The 13,722-nt window shown below is 43.1% G+C and overlaps 1 protein-coding gene across 2 annotated transcripts in view; it reads right to left on the reverse strand.

Annotated features, from left to right (window-relative positions):
* Positions 1–797: 797 nt before the first annotated feature.
* The window catches only part of Rorb (RAR related orphan receptor B), a 187,988-nt gene continuing 175,063 nt past the window's right edge, over positions 798–13,722 (reverse strand). The window contains exon 10 of one of the 2 annotated variants that reach the window (XM_050160677.1): positions 798–2,671. In XM_050160677.1, coding sequence (XP_050016634.1) covers positions 2,657–2,671 — 15 coding nt within the window. In that variant the 3' untranslated portion in view covers positions 798–2,656. Of the gene's footprint in view, positions 8,260–13,722 lie in introns of both variants that reach the window. The other variant, XM_050160670.1, reaches the window with a different exon arrangement.

The raw sequence follows: 13,722 nt of genomic DNA on the forward strand, positions 1-13,722 counted from the left end.
GGGGGGGGGGGGGGGGGGGGGGGAGGGGGGGTAAGAGGGCGGAAAGGGAGGGACAACTAACACTAAGGGCCATTTGATGGGTCCTATGGAAACCTACTACAGTAGAAGTTTCTTAAAGTATATACCCTTATGAAAGAAATCTAAATGCCATTACCTACTCTCCAGGATGGTGTCGAGCAAGAGTCAAAGCGTTTCATGTGTTCTGGAAAGCGCTGGCTCCAGTGGAGCTGCACTATGAACAAAACAACAGCAGCACAGATCCTGAGACTTGATCAGGAAACTTCATCATATATGAGGGCTGCTTCATTTATTTCAAACCTGCTGCAGCTTTCAACAGAATATACGAAGGGATTGCTTATGGCTCTGAGGGGGTGGGGGACAGGGCAGGCTTCCTTTTATGCAAATGTTGAGAAGAGAGCACTTACTTTTGAGAGATATTGGTCCTTCTTTAACTGTACGACATAGCTGTGAGGAAGAGCATCTCTTAGAAAAACATTTATCACCTTACGAAGGTCAAGTCGATTGCATTCTAGTAAGTAATTCGGTCAAAATGCACTCCAAGTCTTTTCTTCAAAAAATCACTCTTCATTTAGGGCAGATATGGGAGACACGGAGTTTCTAGTGGAGCGATAACCCGTCAGTCACGCGAAAAAACAGACAACTTTGGAAGCTAGAATCTCCAGGACCTTACTCTTAAAGCCCCGGTTATCTGTCCTCTCCACCCACTCCTTCTTGGTTCCCTGTGTGTGTGTGTGAAGAAAAGCACCAGGAGAGACTTTTCTTTTCTTTTTCTTCTTTAATTTGTTCAGCATTGAAGGAGGGAAGGTCATAAACATTGATTGTCATTTACAGGAAACATTCAGAAATCATGTGTGCATCATCTGGGAATGCTAACAGTATTCAACTAATAATTTACAGGACAGAAAATAAAAACGAACCCCATTACATTCTAAAGTAATATAAAACTCTCTTTAGCTGTTAGGGAGTGCTGCTTTAATCTATTATATTTATAATTAAAAAAATTCGATGCTTACTTCCTAAATGACTCAGGCTGCAGATTTACTCACATACACAGAAATTAGGGCTTATATATTAAACAAGGAGAGAGAGAGAGAGGAGAGAGAGAGAGAGCGAGAGAGAGAGAGAGAGAGAGAGAGAGAGAGAGAGAGAGAGAGAGATCAGAAAATTGTAGTTTTAAAAACTACATATACCACTGGGTTTATTGGTAGTTTGCCTTGCGCCCTACAGGTTGGTAAGAGTATATGGTAATAGCATAATTCAGCTCCTGAAAAATCAGTGGTTGACTACAGGAGGCGTTGCTCTTTTTTTTTTTTTTTTTAAAAAAAAAGGTATACTTAGCTTTTCAGAATGAATGCTTTTATTTTACATACTTGCGGCAATGCAGCACCTGGGCACTGCCAACAGTGGTGTGCATGCTGAGGAGGAGCAAGCTGGACTTCCCACCCTGCTCCTCCAGGTGCAGCCGCGGAGTAGGCACAGCCATGCCCCAGACAGTCCTTGGCTTCACCTCTGGACTCAGTGGCTCTGCACCGTGGACTGTAGGCTGGAGCTATGGCAGAAGCGTTAAATCTCAGAACACCAGAAGGATAGGAAAATCATTTATCTCAATCCTAAAAGCAGGGAAGCATTGTCAGGGATTTCAAAAATATTGGAAAGTCTCATTTAAATCTAAATATCTTTTTATTTTATAAATCGATCATCATAAAATACTAGCCTTTTAAAGTCATATTTGGGATGCAGGGAGAAGAACATCAGTTTCACTGGCCCTGCTCTTGCCTATGTCATTCCCTTCACCACATCACGGATCTTTCCTACCTCTCAGTCTCTTCCCAACCCCCTCCCCCAGCTTCTTTACAACATTTATTTGGTGGAGGTCAGTTATGGCTTCAGCGAATGTGTGGTCTGACCTCAAGTCATTAATATGAAATAAACACATACAAAAATATTTTGTTCATCAGAAAGCAGGGTTCGTTTTCCTTAAGCTAGTCCATGCAGAGTGGATGTGGACAGAGCCATTGGCCGTGAGGAGAGACAACGTCACTTCGACAACGGTCTCTTTTTTTAAGCGTCCCTTTCTTATATTTGCCAGTTTAGCTGGAGTTTGCAGGTCTTAGGCCAATCTTCCATACAGAATTCTTTGGAGCAGTTAATTGATAGCCCTGTCCCTTTCTTAGTTGTATTACGCAAAGAAGCATATACTTAACACCGATGACCCGTCAGGATGCTTAAACCATTACAACCGTTTTCCATTTAGAAAACTGAGAGGTACACAGCACTCAGGAAGGAAGCAAGTACATATTTTATCTTTGTTGTTTACCCCCCTCTAAAAAATCGTTACAAAGTCTTATGCTTAAACAGAGACATAGAAAAATCAGTGTATTCACCGTCTCTCGATATTTACAGCAAAAATTGCAGAGACAGCGTACATTGTATTAGACCTCCCACAAGCATATATTAAAAGTAATTACATTTGAAAAAATATTTTTTTTTTTTACTTTTCCTCTACATTTCTACAATACATACTCAGTTTTCTGTGGGTGTAGTTTTCATTCTTGGGCGTGTGCTAATGGGATGAAGCAAGTGGTGGTGTGCTCGGGTGTGGGACTTGTGGCTTTCGGACATTCCTCGTGAGCGTCTATGAACGGCCGTGCTGGTGACAGGGGGGAGGGTTCACCGTTAGCCACAGCCAGAGCATAAGTGAGGTGAGCCTCATGCTGTCAACAGGAGGACAGACAACCTGCATTTCCCCTCCCTGGGCTTACTTAATCCCAGTCATCTTTGTGCTTTAGTTTTGGCTGTGAGAACAACCATTGGCCTGGCCTCTCTGATCCACGGGAGGTTGTGCTTTGGTCATGCAGAAAGCAACGGTTGTTGTGACCAGTTCACCTCGGGGGAGGAATTTCAGCAGCTTAGGGAAAAAAGTGCGCAGACAGACAGTTCCCACCTGCTGTGTAGGGACCTGTGACCTGCACTTTAGATGGGGGGGGGTGTGGTGGTGAGGATATTCCCATGATAGAATAAATTGCTCAGAAATGTCTAACTAAAAGACAGTGAGAAAGTGTCACAGATTTGAAGCCATACATTTAAGGACACATGGACAGGCTCAGAAACATGAAAGTTATACATCTGTCTTTCAGGAAAAAAAAATGGACAAGAAATCTGGTTCTCTCGGCTCCTTCACGGCGGAGCTCGTCAGGACACATGGAAGTGTCTTTTGTAAGCCGTCATTCAGCCGATTTGCCTCCATCTTTCGATTGTTATTTTGTTCAAGCCACCTGTTATTATATCTTTGAATAATGATGAGTAAATATGGAAACTAAATTGAGAATGAGAAGGGCAAGATCTCTCCTCTCTCCCTCTGTACTAGCATACTTCCAACGTCGCTCTCTGTCAAATCTGACCTGATTGGTTCTAGCAGAACAGACCTCTAGATCCGACATTTGATATCAACTGGAGGCCCCAAATTGACAGTCTATGAGCCTCTTCTGCTCAGAGATGTGTTTGTTTGGTCTGCACTATGCTCAGAGTCAGCTGTCAGCATTTCCAACCTGAGACAGCTTACATAATTCAGAAGCACGGTCAGCATGCAACCTCGGCTGAATGGTGGCTGTCCTATCCTAGGTAGGACATTTCCTTGCCAGCTTAGTATGACTGCTACACTATTTGCATCCACTCCTTGCCACTCTGGGGGTTTTGAGTTTTTAATTGTTGATTTAAACAGTCAGGTTTAAACCTCTGGTTCTGAGACATGCTTCTCTTGAAAAGAAAAAGTGTTAGCAACCTGTTTCCAAAGACCCCCTGGCTCCCCACACCAGGCCCTTCTTCTGGCTACGCATTTACCAGCAGTTGCAAAGAGAACATCAAATAGTACTTCTTCATCTTGGTGGCATTTCCCTCCTCTTTATAAAGGGACTCTGCAGAGGCTTCCCTCCGACGTGTACAAGAGCTACCGCTATCATTCAGTGCCTGGCAGAGCCGAGACATCCTTGCCTGAGCCTACTGCCTTTTGTCGTAATTTTAGTTAAAACAGAAAGAGAGAGAGAGAGAGAGAGAGAGAGAGAGAGAGAGAGAGAGAGAGAGCGCCAGGAAGAATGATTTGGACAGCAGCCAAATATTTCCTGCTTCTGGAATAAAGAGAGACTAAGGATGTGGAATGACACTGACATTACTTGTTTCTGGTGGTTTTGAGAAAAAAGAAAACAAAAACAAACAAAAGAAAACAAAAACCAACCAAACAAACAAGGAAAACATTTTAGGTTGTCCTTGGGACCTAAGAGTTGTTTTATAATTGGAACCCCTTATGTGCAGCATTGTGGAGAGCCAGAGAGACCTGGCCATGCATCTTCAAGGCTTTCTCCAAACAGTTTAGCTTGACTGCTGGGACGTAACCTGCTTGATAAGGCAGTCATGATGTCCTCTGATGCCTCTTGTTAATATCCAGTTGGCTACACTCTGGAGTCTCCCAGCTATTGCCAGAGAAATCTAATCACCTAAGACCATAATATTCTCTGCTTTTTACTTAGAGGTCCTTTAGCCCAGAGCCCTGAAGAAAGCATTAAGACAAAGAAAATGCAGAAAGTGTGCTTGGAAAGAATATCCTGACCTTCAGTGTCTAACCTGGAAATAAAAGAACCCCCAGAAAACCTGACACAAGGATAGACCAAGTCACAGACTGCGTGGCCATCCGTAACTGTCAACCCAGATTCGAAATCTCTGATTCTCCCTCCAAATTTTGCCTTTCTTTTTACAGAGTCCGGATGCCCTGGAATTGTCACTCATCTAGTCTGTCAGCTCTGTCCGTTGACAGTTAGATCCCTGCATTTCTTTTGCTAAGGACTTACACAGGAATTCTGGATTAATTGGGAGAGAAGCGGGACAGCTTGGTTGTTTTGTTCTTTGCTCATTTTAGAGACTGAAACTAATGTCTTGTGTAAAACTTTCAGGCAGGTCCAAAGAAGGGTGGGGGGGGGCATTCATTTTCTTACATGAAGCCACTGTGGCTGGTCTGAAGCCTTTTAGAGAGCGTCTCTCCCTGGCGTGCTCAACTTATGCCACATAGATTTTATTGTCATTTTCCCGTTTATCCCTTTCACATTCTCGATGAATTTTTTTTTCTTAATGAAACATCCCTGAGCAGATTCAGTGCAACATCTGCATCAAGCAGTGATTGTCATCCTTGAGGCATGATGGAGACTACAGACCCCAGTTCCTTCTTCCAGTGTATACCTCATCCTAGTACACTGTGAGCCTTGGCCAGGTCTCAGGAGAAGGAACAGCTTGTGGAGACTGACTGTGTGTGGTAAAGAGAGTTTTTCTTACGGAAATTTCATGCAGTCACTGAGATGTTCAAAGGGCAGTGTTTAAAGGCTTTCTTACCATTAAAAATATGACTTGATTCTCTTTTAAGGGAAAAGTTGGCAACCGCAGCCAAAACTGGAGCGCTCTCCTTTAGATGGAAAAGTGGGCTGTGCCTGGACTGGTCACCACTGTCTGGTTCTGGTTCAGTTCCTAGCTGCTTCCTCTCCCTCGGCTTCAAAGGGTCGTGCTGTCCCAATGAAATGCTAGCACTAGTGGAAATGACACAGTTTCAAAACCAGTACCCCCTAAGGCAAATGTGGGGAGCAATCTTTTTCCTACGCCGCCTGTGGGGCAAAGGAGGAAAAAAATTCGCAGCTACTTCACCAATTGAGCCACGAAAATCCTCTAAGGTAAACTGGAGGCAACAAATGATTCCCTTTGCAGCCGAGTGGGATTTACAGGCTGACAATGGGAAACCCTGAGCCAACAGAACAATGAAAACGAAGTTTGACATGAGTTCAAAGCTCAAAGGGGAATGCCAAGTAGACACAGTAAGCCTTGCCTATCACAAGCCAATCATAAAACATACATTGCATTTGGAAGTGGCTTGGTTTAATTGAGTGCCTTCCATTACCCTGTTTTCCTAGCAATCAGAAAAGTATCTTTCCATTAGAAGGAAATATGACTCTTGGAATTAATTCTTTATACAAAGAGCTAGCAAGAGTGACATTTACACCAAAAAGAACTGAGTCCCTGTAGCGGCATAATAAGCAGTCTACAGCTGTCTTCTCAGAACCAAAGGTAATTTGGTTCAATGTAGTTAAATTAATTGAATATAACAGTGGTTGAAAAAGAGATTCATTATTTTAAAGCCTTTTTGTTTTCCCCCAATGGCTTGGAATTCATCAATCATGAGGTGAGAAAAGCCTCTGTTTTCTAAAAGGAAAGACTAACAGCACTGTTTAGATCATCCGCCAGAGTTCTGAGGCATCGTGGTGGAGATGACTCCCAACCAAGAACTTCAGGAGAATGTGAGAGATCTAAAACAAATAAATAAAACAAGCAAAAATCCAAACTTTCTATTAATGGAGATTTACAGAGTAGGTGCGTGCGTGCGTGTGTGTGTGTGTGTGTGTGTGTGTGTGTGTGTGCGTGTGTGTGTCCAGGGAGAACAGGGCAGAATTTTTTTTTTAAGCTAGGGCCTGTGCCACACTTACAGCACATCATAGCTTTTGATGTCTCATACACAAATGTGTCTCTTAGCTGATTTTTCGAAAGTCTTAGTTTGGACTAGATCGCACTGAAAGCCTAGGCCTTCCAGGAATTGGAAGAACAAATGGCTTCAAGCCCATGCTTTCTGGTATTTAATTTCATGGATGTGTGGATGAAGAAACTGTAGAGGTCACCCTTTCATTCTGTTCTTTTAAGTGGCTAAGAACGAACCAGTGTAGACAGAGGAGGTCTTTTAAATCTGTGTAGGAAAGGATTTTGGCTTTGGGATATATCAGTCTCATAGACAAAGCATTTGTTTTCTAATCTTTTGAACTTTTGCTCTATTTTTATTAGATAGCATTTTGAAGTTGAAAAAAATTGGAGGCCCCAGGCTCTAGACTGCGTTCTCCTTTCTATTAGCATGTTTTCTAATAAATTAAAATGAGTATGAATTTAATGAAAACTTCTTTACCTTGCATGTTCTATTTCTTTCTGTTCTTTGGGAGAAGATGGCTAGACAGTATTTACAGAAAATGACACTGGGACCTTGTTTTCCACTACTAGTCTGATATTTCTGAAAACACTGATGGTGGTCATAATCTATAGACTGATTTTTTTTTCTTTTTGTTAAAGAAATAATAAGCATCAAAGTTGAGTTTCACAATTTTAAATCCAAATCCAAAGTGTGTGTGTGTGGAGAATCTCAGTATTTTATATTCTGTATAATAAGAAATATTATTGTCTGGTTTACAGACCGATTTGTGAAACAGGAAAATGACTTCAAATCCTATTGCACCCCAAACCCTATGTGCCATCTTGACAGGGCTTTGAAGTCATTGACAGAAACGGAGCTTTCAGAAAGCAGTTATATGCTACACCGATTCCTTTGTAGACTTGTTTCCGAATGGGTACTATCCTGTTGTTATGTGTGGATGAAAACTCTGAAAAAAAAAACCCTTGATTGTCTGACATAAAAATAACACATAACAGAAAGTAAATCACATGAGAGCCTGACCAGACCTCCATTGCTAGCGGGCATGGCATTTGAAACCACAGTGCATGAATACGTAATAGTCATATATAATACTCTTACATATTATATATTCATTACATACATGCACAGTACTTTCCAAGACAGTTACAGATTTCCACATGCATCAACTATCTAAAAACATAGAAGTAGGTAAATCCTAGTAAGTGGAATTTTCTTAAATTATATTTGAACAATCAGCAGGAAAAGTAGTCATGTGAAGGACGGATCTGTTCTCGTATATCTACAATAAAATTCTATAAACAGTTGTCTCCAAAACATACCCGAATAAAATTAAAAAAGATAACACCCAGTGTCCTATATTTGTATATTTATGATCATTTCAAAAACAAACAAACGAACAAAAGAGCCCCACTCAGGTGCATATTTACATTCTTCAAACTGTAGCGGTGAAAAATAATTCTATTAAGTGCAGGACATTCCTAATGTTGCAGTAGTGACATTTTTCTTAAGTCTCCATGAACACATTGCTTTTGTCTTAACGGCGATGCATTCCGTGACTCTGAGAGTTCTCAGCCCCTTCATTTGCAGACCGCGGTACAGTCAGGATTAAAGAGCTCCTTGTACAATGGAGGAAACAGTGTATTCACTATGTCTGGATGAGATTGCTTAAATACCTGCAGCTTCTCCCCATGCAAGTTGCAGACTGCTGTGATAGTTGGTATCTTGGCTATTAACTGCAGAACACAGAGACAAAGGGAGACAAAGAGGGAAGCTCGTTAGTGGACTGTCTTGTGAATTAGTGGCTTTCGGGGGACCCGGATAAAGGTAAATGGCTCTGGAAAAAAGATGTGCAGAAAGAAAGAAGGCTCACTTTCAGCTTCCCTTGAAAAGAAAACAAAAACATTCCTCATCCCATGGTCTGAAGAAAGAAAGAAAAAAAAAACAAGAGAAAGCAAGCAAGCAAGGAAGGAGGGCTAAAGCCCCCTGGTTCATTGTTCTAAAATAAAATATGCACAGGAGGCCTTCTTGTTTAGTAAGTGTGAGTGGGTGCTGAGCAGACAAGCTGTCTGAATAGGAACCCTGCTTCCCAACAGTCAAGGACAGCATGACAGTGCGATCTGAGGCACTTTCTGGCTCAGTCTTTTCACTTGTAAAATGGGCTTGTTAGTCATGTCTTTCTCTTTGAGTTATGTGGACTGAGTAAGGAAATTGATTTGAAAGTGTTCAGAAATCTGCAGGTACGAAATGCAATTGTTAACTAATAGTATTATTATCTGTCCTTTCCTGCAGACGTCTGGGCCACACATATTGTATTTCTAAGCTCTGAAGGATGATCATATTAGGAAAGGAAAGGACACCAGTATGAGGGGATGACACAGAGGCAGAGGAGGCTGTTGGAGGGAGGGATGGGACCAGCAGGAAGGGAGCAGGGAAAACAGAGAGGGCAGTGGGCACACATACAGTGAAGTACATGGTGCGCATGCATGAAGGTGTCATAATGGAGTTTATTATTTTGTACACTAATTAAAAAATCTGTTTGAGGTCTTATGATTATCCGCAATACTTGGAAATCAAACTCACTAGAGCTACTTGCACCTCCCTAATTGCTTTTCACTCTGATGCAGAAAATGAGACCATGTTTACTCAAGAAACTCTGAGAGGTACTGGCTTTGAACATCTTTAGAGAAGTATTTCACAAACAAGTGGAGGACTAGCCTATAATCACCAGGCTTTGATTAAGTCTCCTCTCCCTTCTTCTTGCTCCTCTTCCTTCTTTTTTTGTGTTAAAGATGGAACCAGACCCTTGGGCATGCCAGGCAGGTACTCTACCATAGAGCAATATCTACAGTCAGCATGTATATGTACATGTGTATGTGTATATAAAATCATTATATTATATACAATCATAATGATCCCCACTGTGCTACAGGCTATAAAGGTCTTAGGAGATGAACATTTCTGACTTTGCACATGCTTACACCCATCCTTTAGTATCAAGTTGGCTTAAGCATACGCTCCCATGACAGTATTCCCGTCAGGATGGAGATAAACTCTCCTACGGGGAACACTCTTATTAAAGGTGAGTGTGGTAGTTCACCCAGCTGTTTGAAGATGGACTGCAAAGTGACAATGATAAAACGCAGTGAAACAAACCCATGTGATGACCTGGCCGGCTCCCTGTGTCCCTCTCCCACCAATAAGAATACCTTTCAGCCTTTGAAGTAGAGCAGCAAACAAAATTAGAGATTTCCCCTCTTCCACTAACTTCCCTTTTAAGCACTAATTATTCCGTACCGGTGCACTACGAAAGGAGAAGCCGGCTTTAGGAACAGAACTGCTGACACACTAAAGGCATCTAGACAACATCTTTACAACGTGAGGCTTCAAACATCCAAAGACGTTTGAGGCTTCTGGCTCTGCAACCTAGCCGTCTCTGCTGCTGTCTGAAGAAAGGCTAAGGCACGAAAACAGGTGGAATCTTTGTTGTCGATGTCAGACTTCAGACTGAGAATCAAGGCTGTATCTTCAACAGTATGAAGTACCTTCCTTTCCTTCAGGATAATTTACAACAGTTAACCGCATGTTTACTTTATAGCGAGGCTTCACTAGACACTGAATGCACAAAACTGTTGGCGATTAGTAGCCCATAGTGTACTTGTTAAGACAACTGGAGATTAAGCTACTATAGTGATTAACAGGGAGAGAAAAACTGTGGTCAGAGTGATGGGTGGTAGATACGCGGATGTCCTAATTTCTCGTAACAAACCCTCCCTAAGAACGTGACAGCAAATCTGAGCAGGAAAGGAAAAGTGAGAACTGTGCAGGCGCTTGGGCAGGGAAACCGAATGTGCCCAGGGCTGGGGCAAAGATGTTGGGTATGTGGTGTGCTGAAAGCAACTTAGGCTTTCCTGAGGCAGTGGGTGAGCATGAATTTGGGGTTGATGGTGATGGAGACTTGTGCACAGCCAGAATATGGCAGCTCTTATGGTGCATGTCACAGTCTTTGGCTTTAAACATAAGCGAAGATGACCAGAAGACCATTCTGAAAGACTCACTTTGAGTCTGGGGTAGAAAAGTGTCTTTTGTATATTTTTATATGTAAACATAAGTGTCCACTTAACTGGGGCCCTTATTGGAGCTTTCTTAACCAGCCGCCGCACGCACACAGAAGGAAACGGCAACAATTTAGAAACACTCCTTGCACATTACCGGGCTCCCTGAAATAGCTATTGAATGCGGAGAAACTCTGAAAGCCTTCTATAATCATCTACTGTTGAACTGATGATCGGCAGTGCTGCCGAAACTTCCAGATGCAACTGTGAAATGAGTGCCAATCTTTAGTGTGATAAGCATCGCTGGAGTGCTTCTTCAAAGTGCGGATCACCGGGACCTTCTCCCAGGGATTCAGTTGCAGTATGTCAGATCCCATGCTTGAAGCAAACATCCCTTGTGAACACTCATGTCATGAGCTGGTGGAATAGGCACCGAGAAACAGTGCCTTGGAGGCTCAGATGTTGTGGGGGGAAGAAAAAAAAAACTTTAAAAATTGACAAGTAAATTCTGTATTCTCTCTGATTCGGTCCTATTCCCTGAGTGGCAAGTAGGTACTTTCAGGTGACAAAGACATTTTCATGTTTGCAGGGGGAAGACTATATTTGCTCCTTCTACTATATGGGGAGGGACAAATTGAGGGTCCTTGGTGACATACAGGCTTTACATGGAGAGGATAATGGATGCAGGGCTTTGGAATCGGGTTGTCTGTGCTGAGATCCTAGCACACTTGCACTCACACTTATGCAATCTTGGCCAAGTTGCTTAGTTCAGCATCCTCATTAGCCTGATGCTGTGTTAGGGTTTCTATCCCTACAATAAAACATCATGATCAAAAGCATCTTGGGGAGAAAAGGGTTTATCTCAGCTTACAGCTTATTAAGTCCATCACCGAGGGAACACAGGTCAGGGACTCGGGGCAGAAACCTGGGGGCAGGAACCAAAACCAAAGCCATGGAGGAGTGCTGGTTACTGGTTTGCTGGCTCTGCCTGCTTTCTTATATCATCCAGGACCAACCACCCCTTGCCAGACTGGCCCACCCACGTCACTCATCAATCAAGAAAATGTTCCACCGGCTTGATCATAGGCCAAGCTGGTGGGGACGTTTTCTCAATTGAGGTTCCCTCTTCCAAAATGACTCTAGTCTGTGTCAAGCTGACATAAAAACTAGCCCGCACAGATGGTGACTATAACATTTCTTGCTTCAGAGGGAGGCTGGGAGGATTTAACGAGTCAATACACGTGGTTTTATAATGCTGCCTGCCGCCAGCTGACGACACACATGATGGCTATTGTATTAGCTTCTTTCTAGCCATTGCAAGCAAAATTCCAGAGAGCAATGTCACGTGTAGGATTCTCGTCTTGGGTCACAGTTTCAGAAGCGTCAGTTCGTCATGGCACTGAGGGCGTGGGAGAGAGGGAATTTTGTCAAGTCAGGCAGCTAGCAGAGTGTGTGGGGGGGGGGCATGTATTGCAATGCCGCTGGCTTTATTTTATTTTGACCTCAGCTCCTGGGTTCTTTATTTTTTTTTATTTTGCAGGTTCCCTGTGGTGGTTCAAATGAGAATGGCCCCCCAAACCTCAGATATTTGAATGCTTAGTCACTTGTTTTGGTAGGTAGGACTGTTTTGGGAAGGATTAGGAGGTGTGGTCTTGTTGGAAGAGGCGTGTCACTGGGGTGGCCTTTCTGGCTTCAAAAGCCCATGCTGGGTCCAGTCTTATTCTCTGCCCCCAACTTTTGGATGCGGTTGTAAACCCTCAGCTACTGCTCCAGAGCCATGCCTGCCTATCTGCTGCCAAACTGACTCCCTGCTGTGATGGACTTGGGCTCAGCCTCTGAAACTATAAGCAAGTCCCTGTTGAATGCTTTCTTTTATAAGTTGCCTTGGCTGCGGTGTCTCTTAATAGCAATAGAAAAGTGACTAGGACTTTCACAGTGCATTCAGGATGAATATTTCTCCCTCAGGTAGTCCTGTCTAGAAGTGCCCTCCCAGATACACAGCGGTGATGCTTAATCCAGTCAAGTAGACACTGAAAGTTAAGCTGTGATGCTCCCAGTTCAACAAAATAAGGAACATGTTATTTCCTAGGAAAATTAGCTGTTTGCTTTTATTGGAACGAGTGTGCAAAATCATGACTATTTTTCATTTTTTTTTTTTTTTGCTCATTAACTGATTATAGACTAGATCCCAGTGCTATGGTTCTTCCGGTCTTTGCCACTTCTGTTATAAAGGGATCATAAGGAAAATTAAAAGCATAGAGTAGGACTGGACTCTTGATGGCTTCTCATTTGACTAGAGATAGGAAACTGTATGTCTGGTTTTAGAAAGTGAATATCAACTCGTTGCCTCTTTCTGCAAAAAATTGGCAGAGCCTGGCTCATATTCAGTTCTGTCTCCTGTATGGGCTTTACATCCATTTTCTGTTGTTTGTCTGCAGAATGGGCTGACTAGCTAACAAGCACTGTCAGCAAATAACCCAGAGAAAGCTAGAGAGCTTTATCGGATGCTATGGTCTCAGCAGTGGCTGGCGGAGACGTCCCATCAACTGTGGGCATGGAAGTGCTGGCGTGGCATCACAACTCTGCAGGCACGGTAGGCCAGGAGGCCATGCAGAGACGGTGACAAGCAGTTGGCAGTGCCCAGAAGGGCCCAGTGGAGGAAGCAGCAGGCAGGCACTTATTGCTCATTAATATTATGTACTGTAGCTGGGGACCCCCGTTTCAAAGGGCGCTCAGAGCAGCCTCAGCAGCAGTCAATGGTTCAACAACTTTTGAAACAGCTGGGGAGGGGATGCAGAAGCACTCGGAGATGGAGGGGGTAGTCAGTTTGAAGCCATCGTGAAATTCCTTCACATCCCAATAATCCTCTTCGCAGAACTAGACAGAAGATCTATAAAAGGGCCTCCCACATCCCGTTCTTATAAGGAAGCTGTGGCTTCTGTCTACGGCGGTCTACAAGAAGAGAAGGCAGCTATCCGAGAAGAGATAACAATCCTACGCTTCTCTCCAGAGAGTGGTTTTGTGAGAGAATTCACATTTTTTAAAAGTGGTCCATTTGATGTTGGGAAAATGGGACAAGCAGAGGGTAAAACTAGCTGTCAGGATGTTGTCTCTCCTGACACAGGAAACCAGCGATGGTTTGAT

Source organism: Alexandromys fortis, unplaced genomic scaffold, assembly GCF_014885135.2.
Source record: "Alexandromys fortis isolate MF-2015 unplaced genomic scaffold, M_Fortis_MF-2015_v1.1 scaffold_10, whole genome shotgun sequence".
NCBI lineage: Eukaryota > Metazoa > Chordata > Mammalia > Rodentia > Cricetidae > Alexandromys > Alexandromys fortis.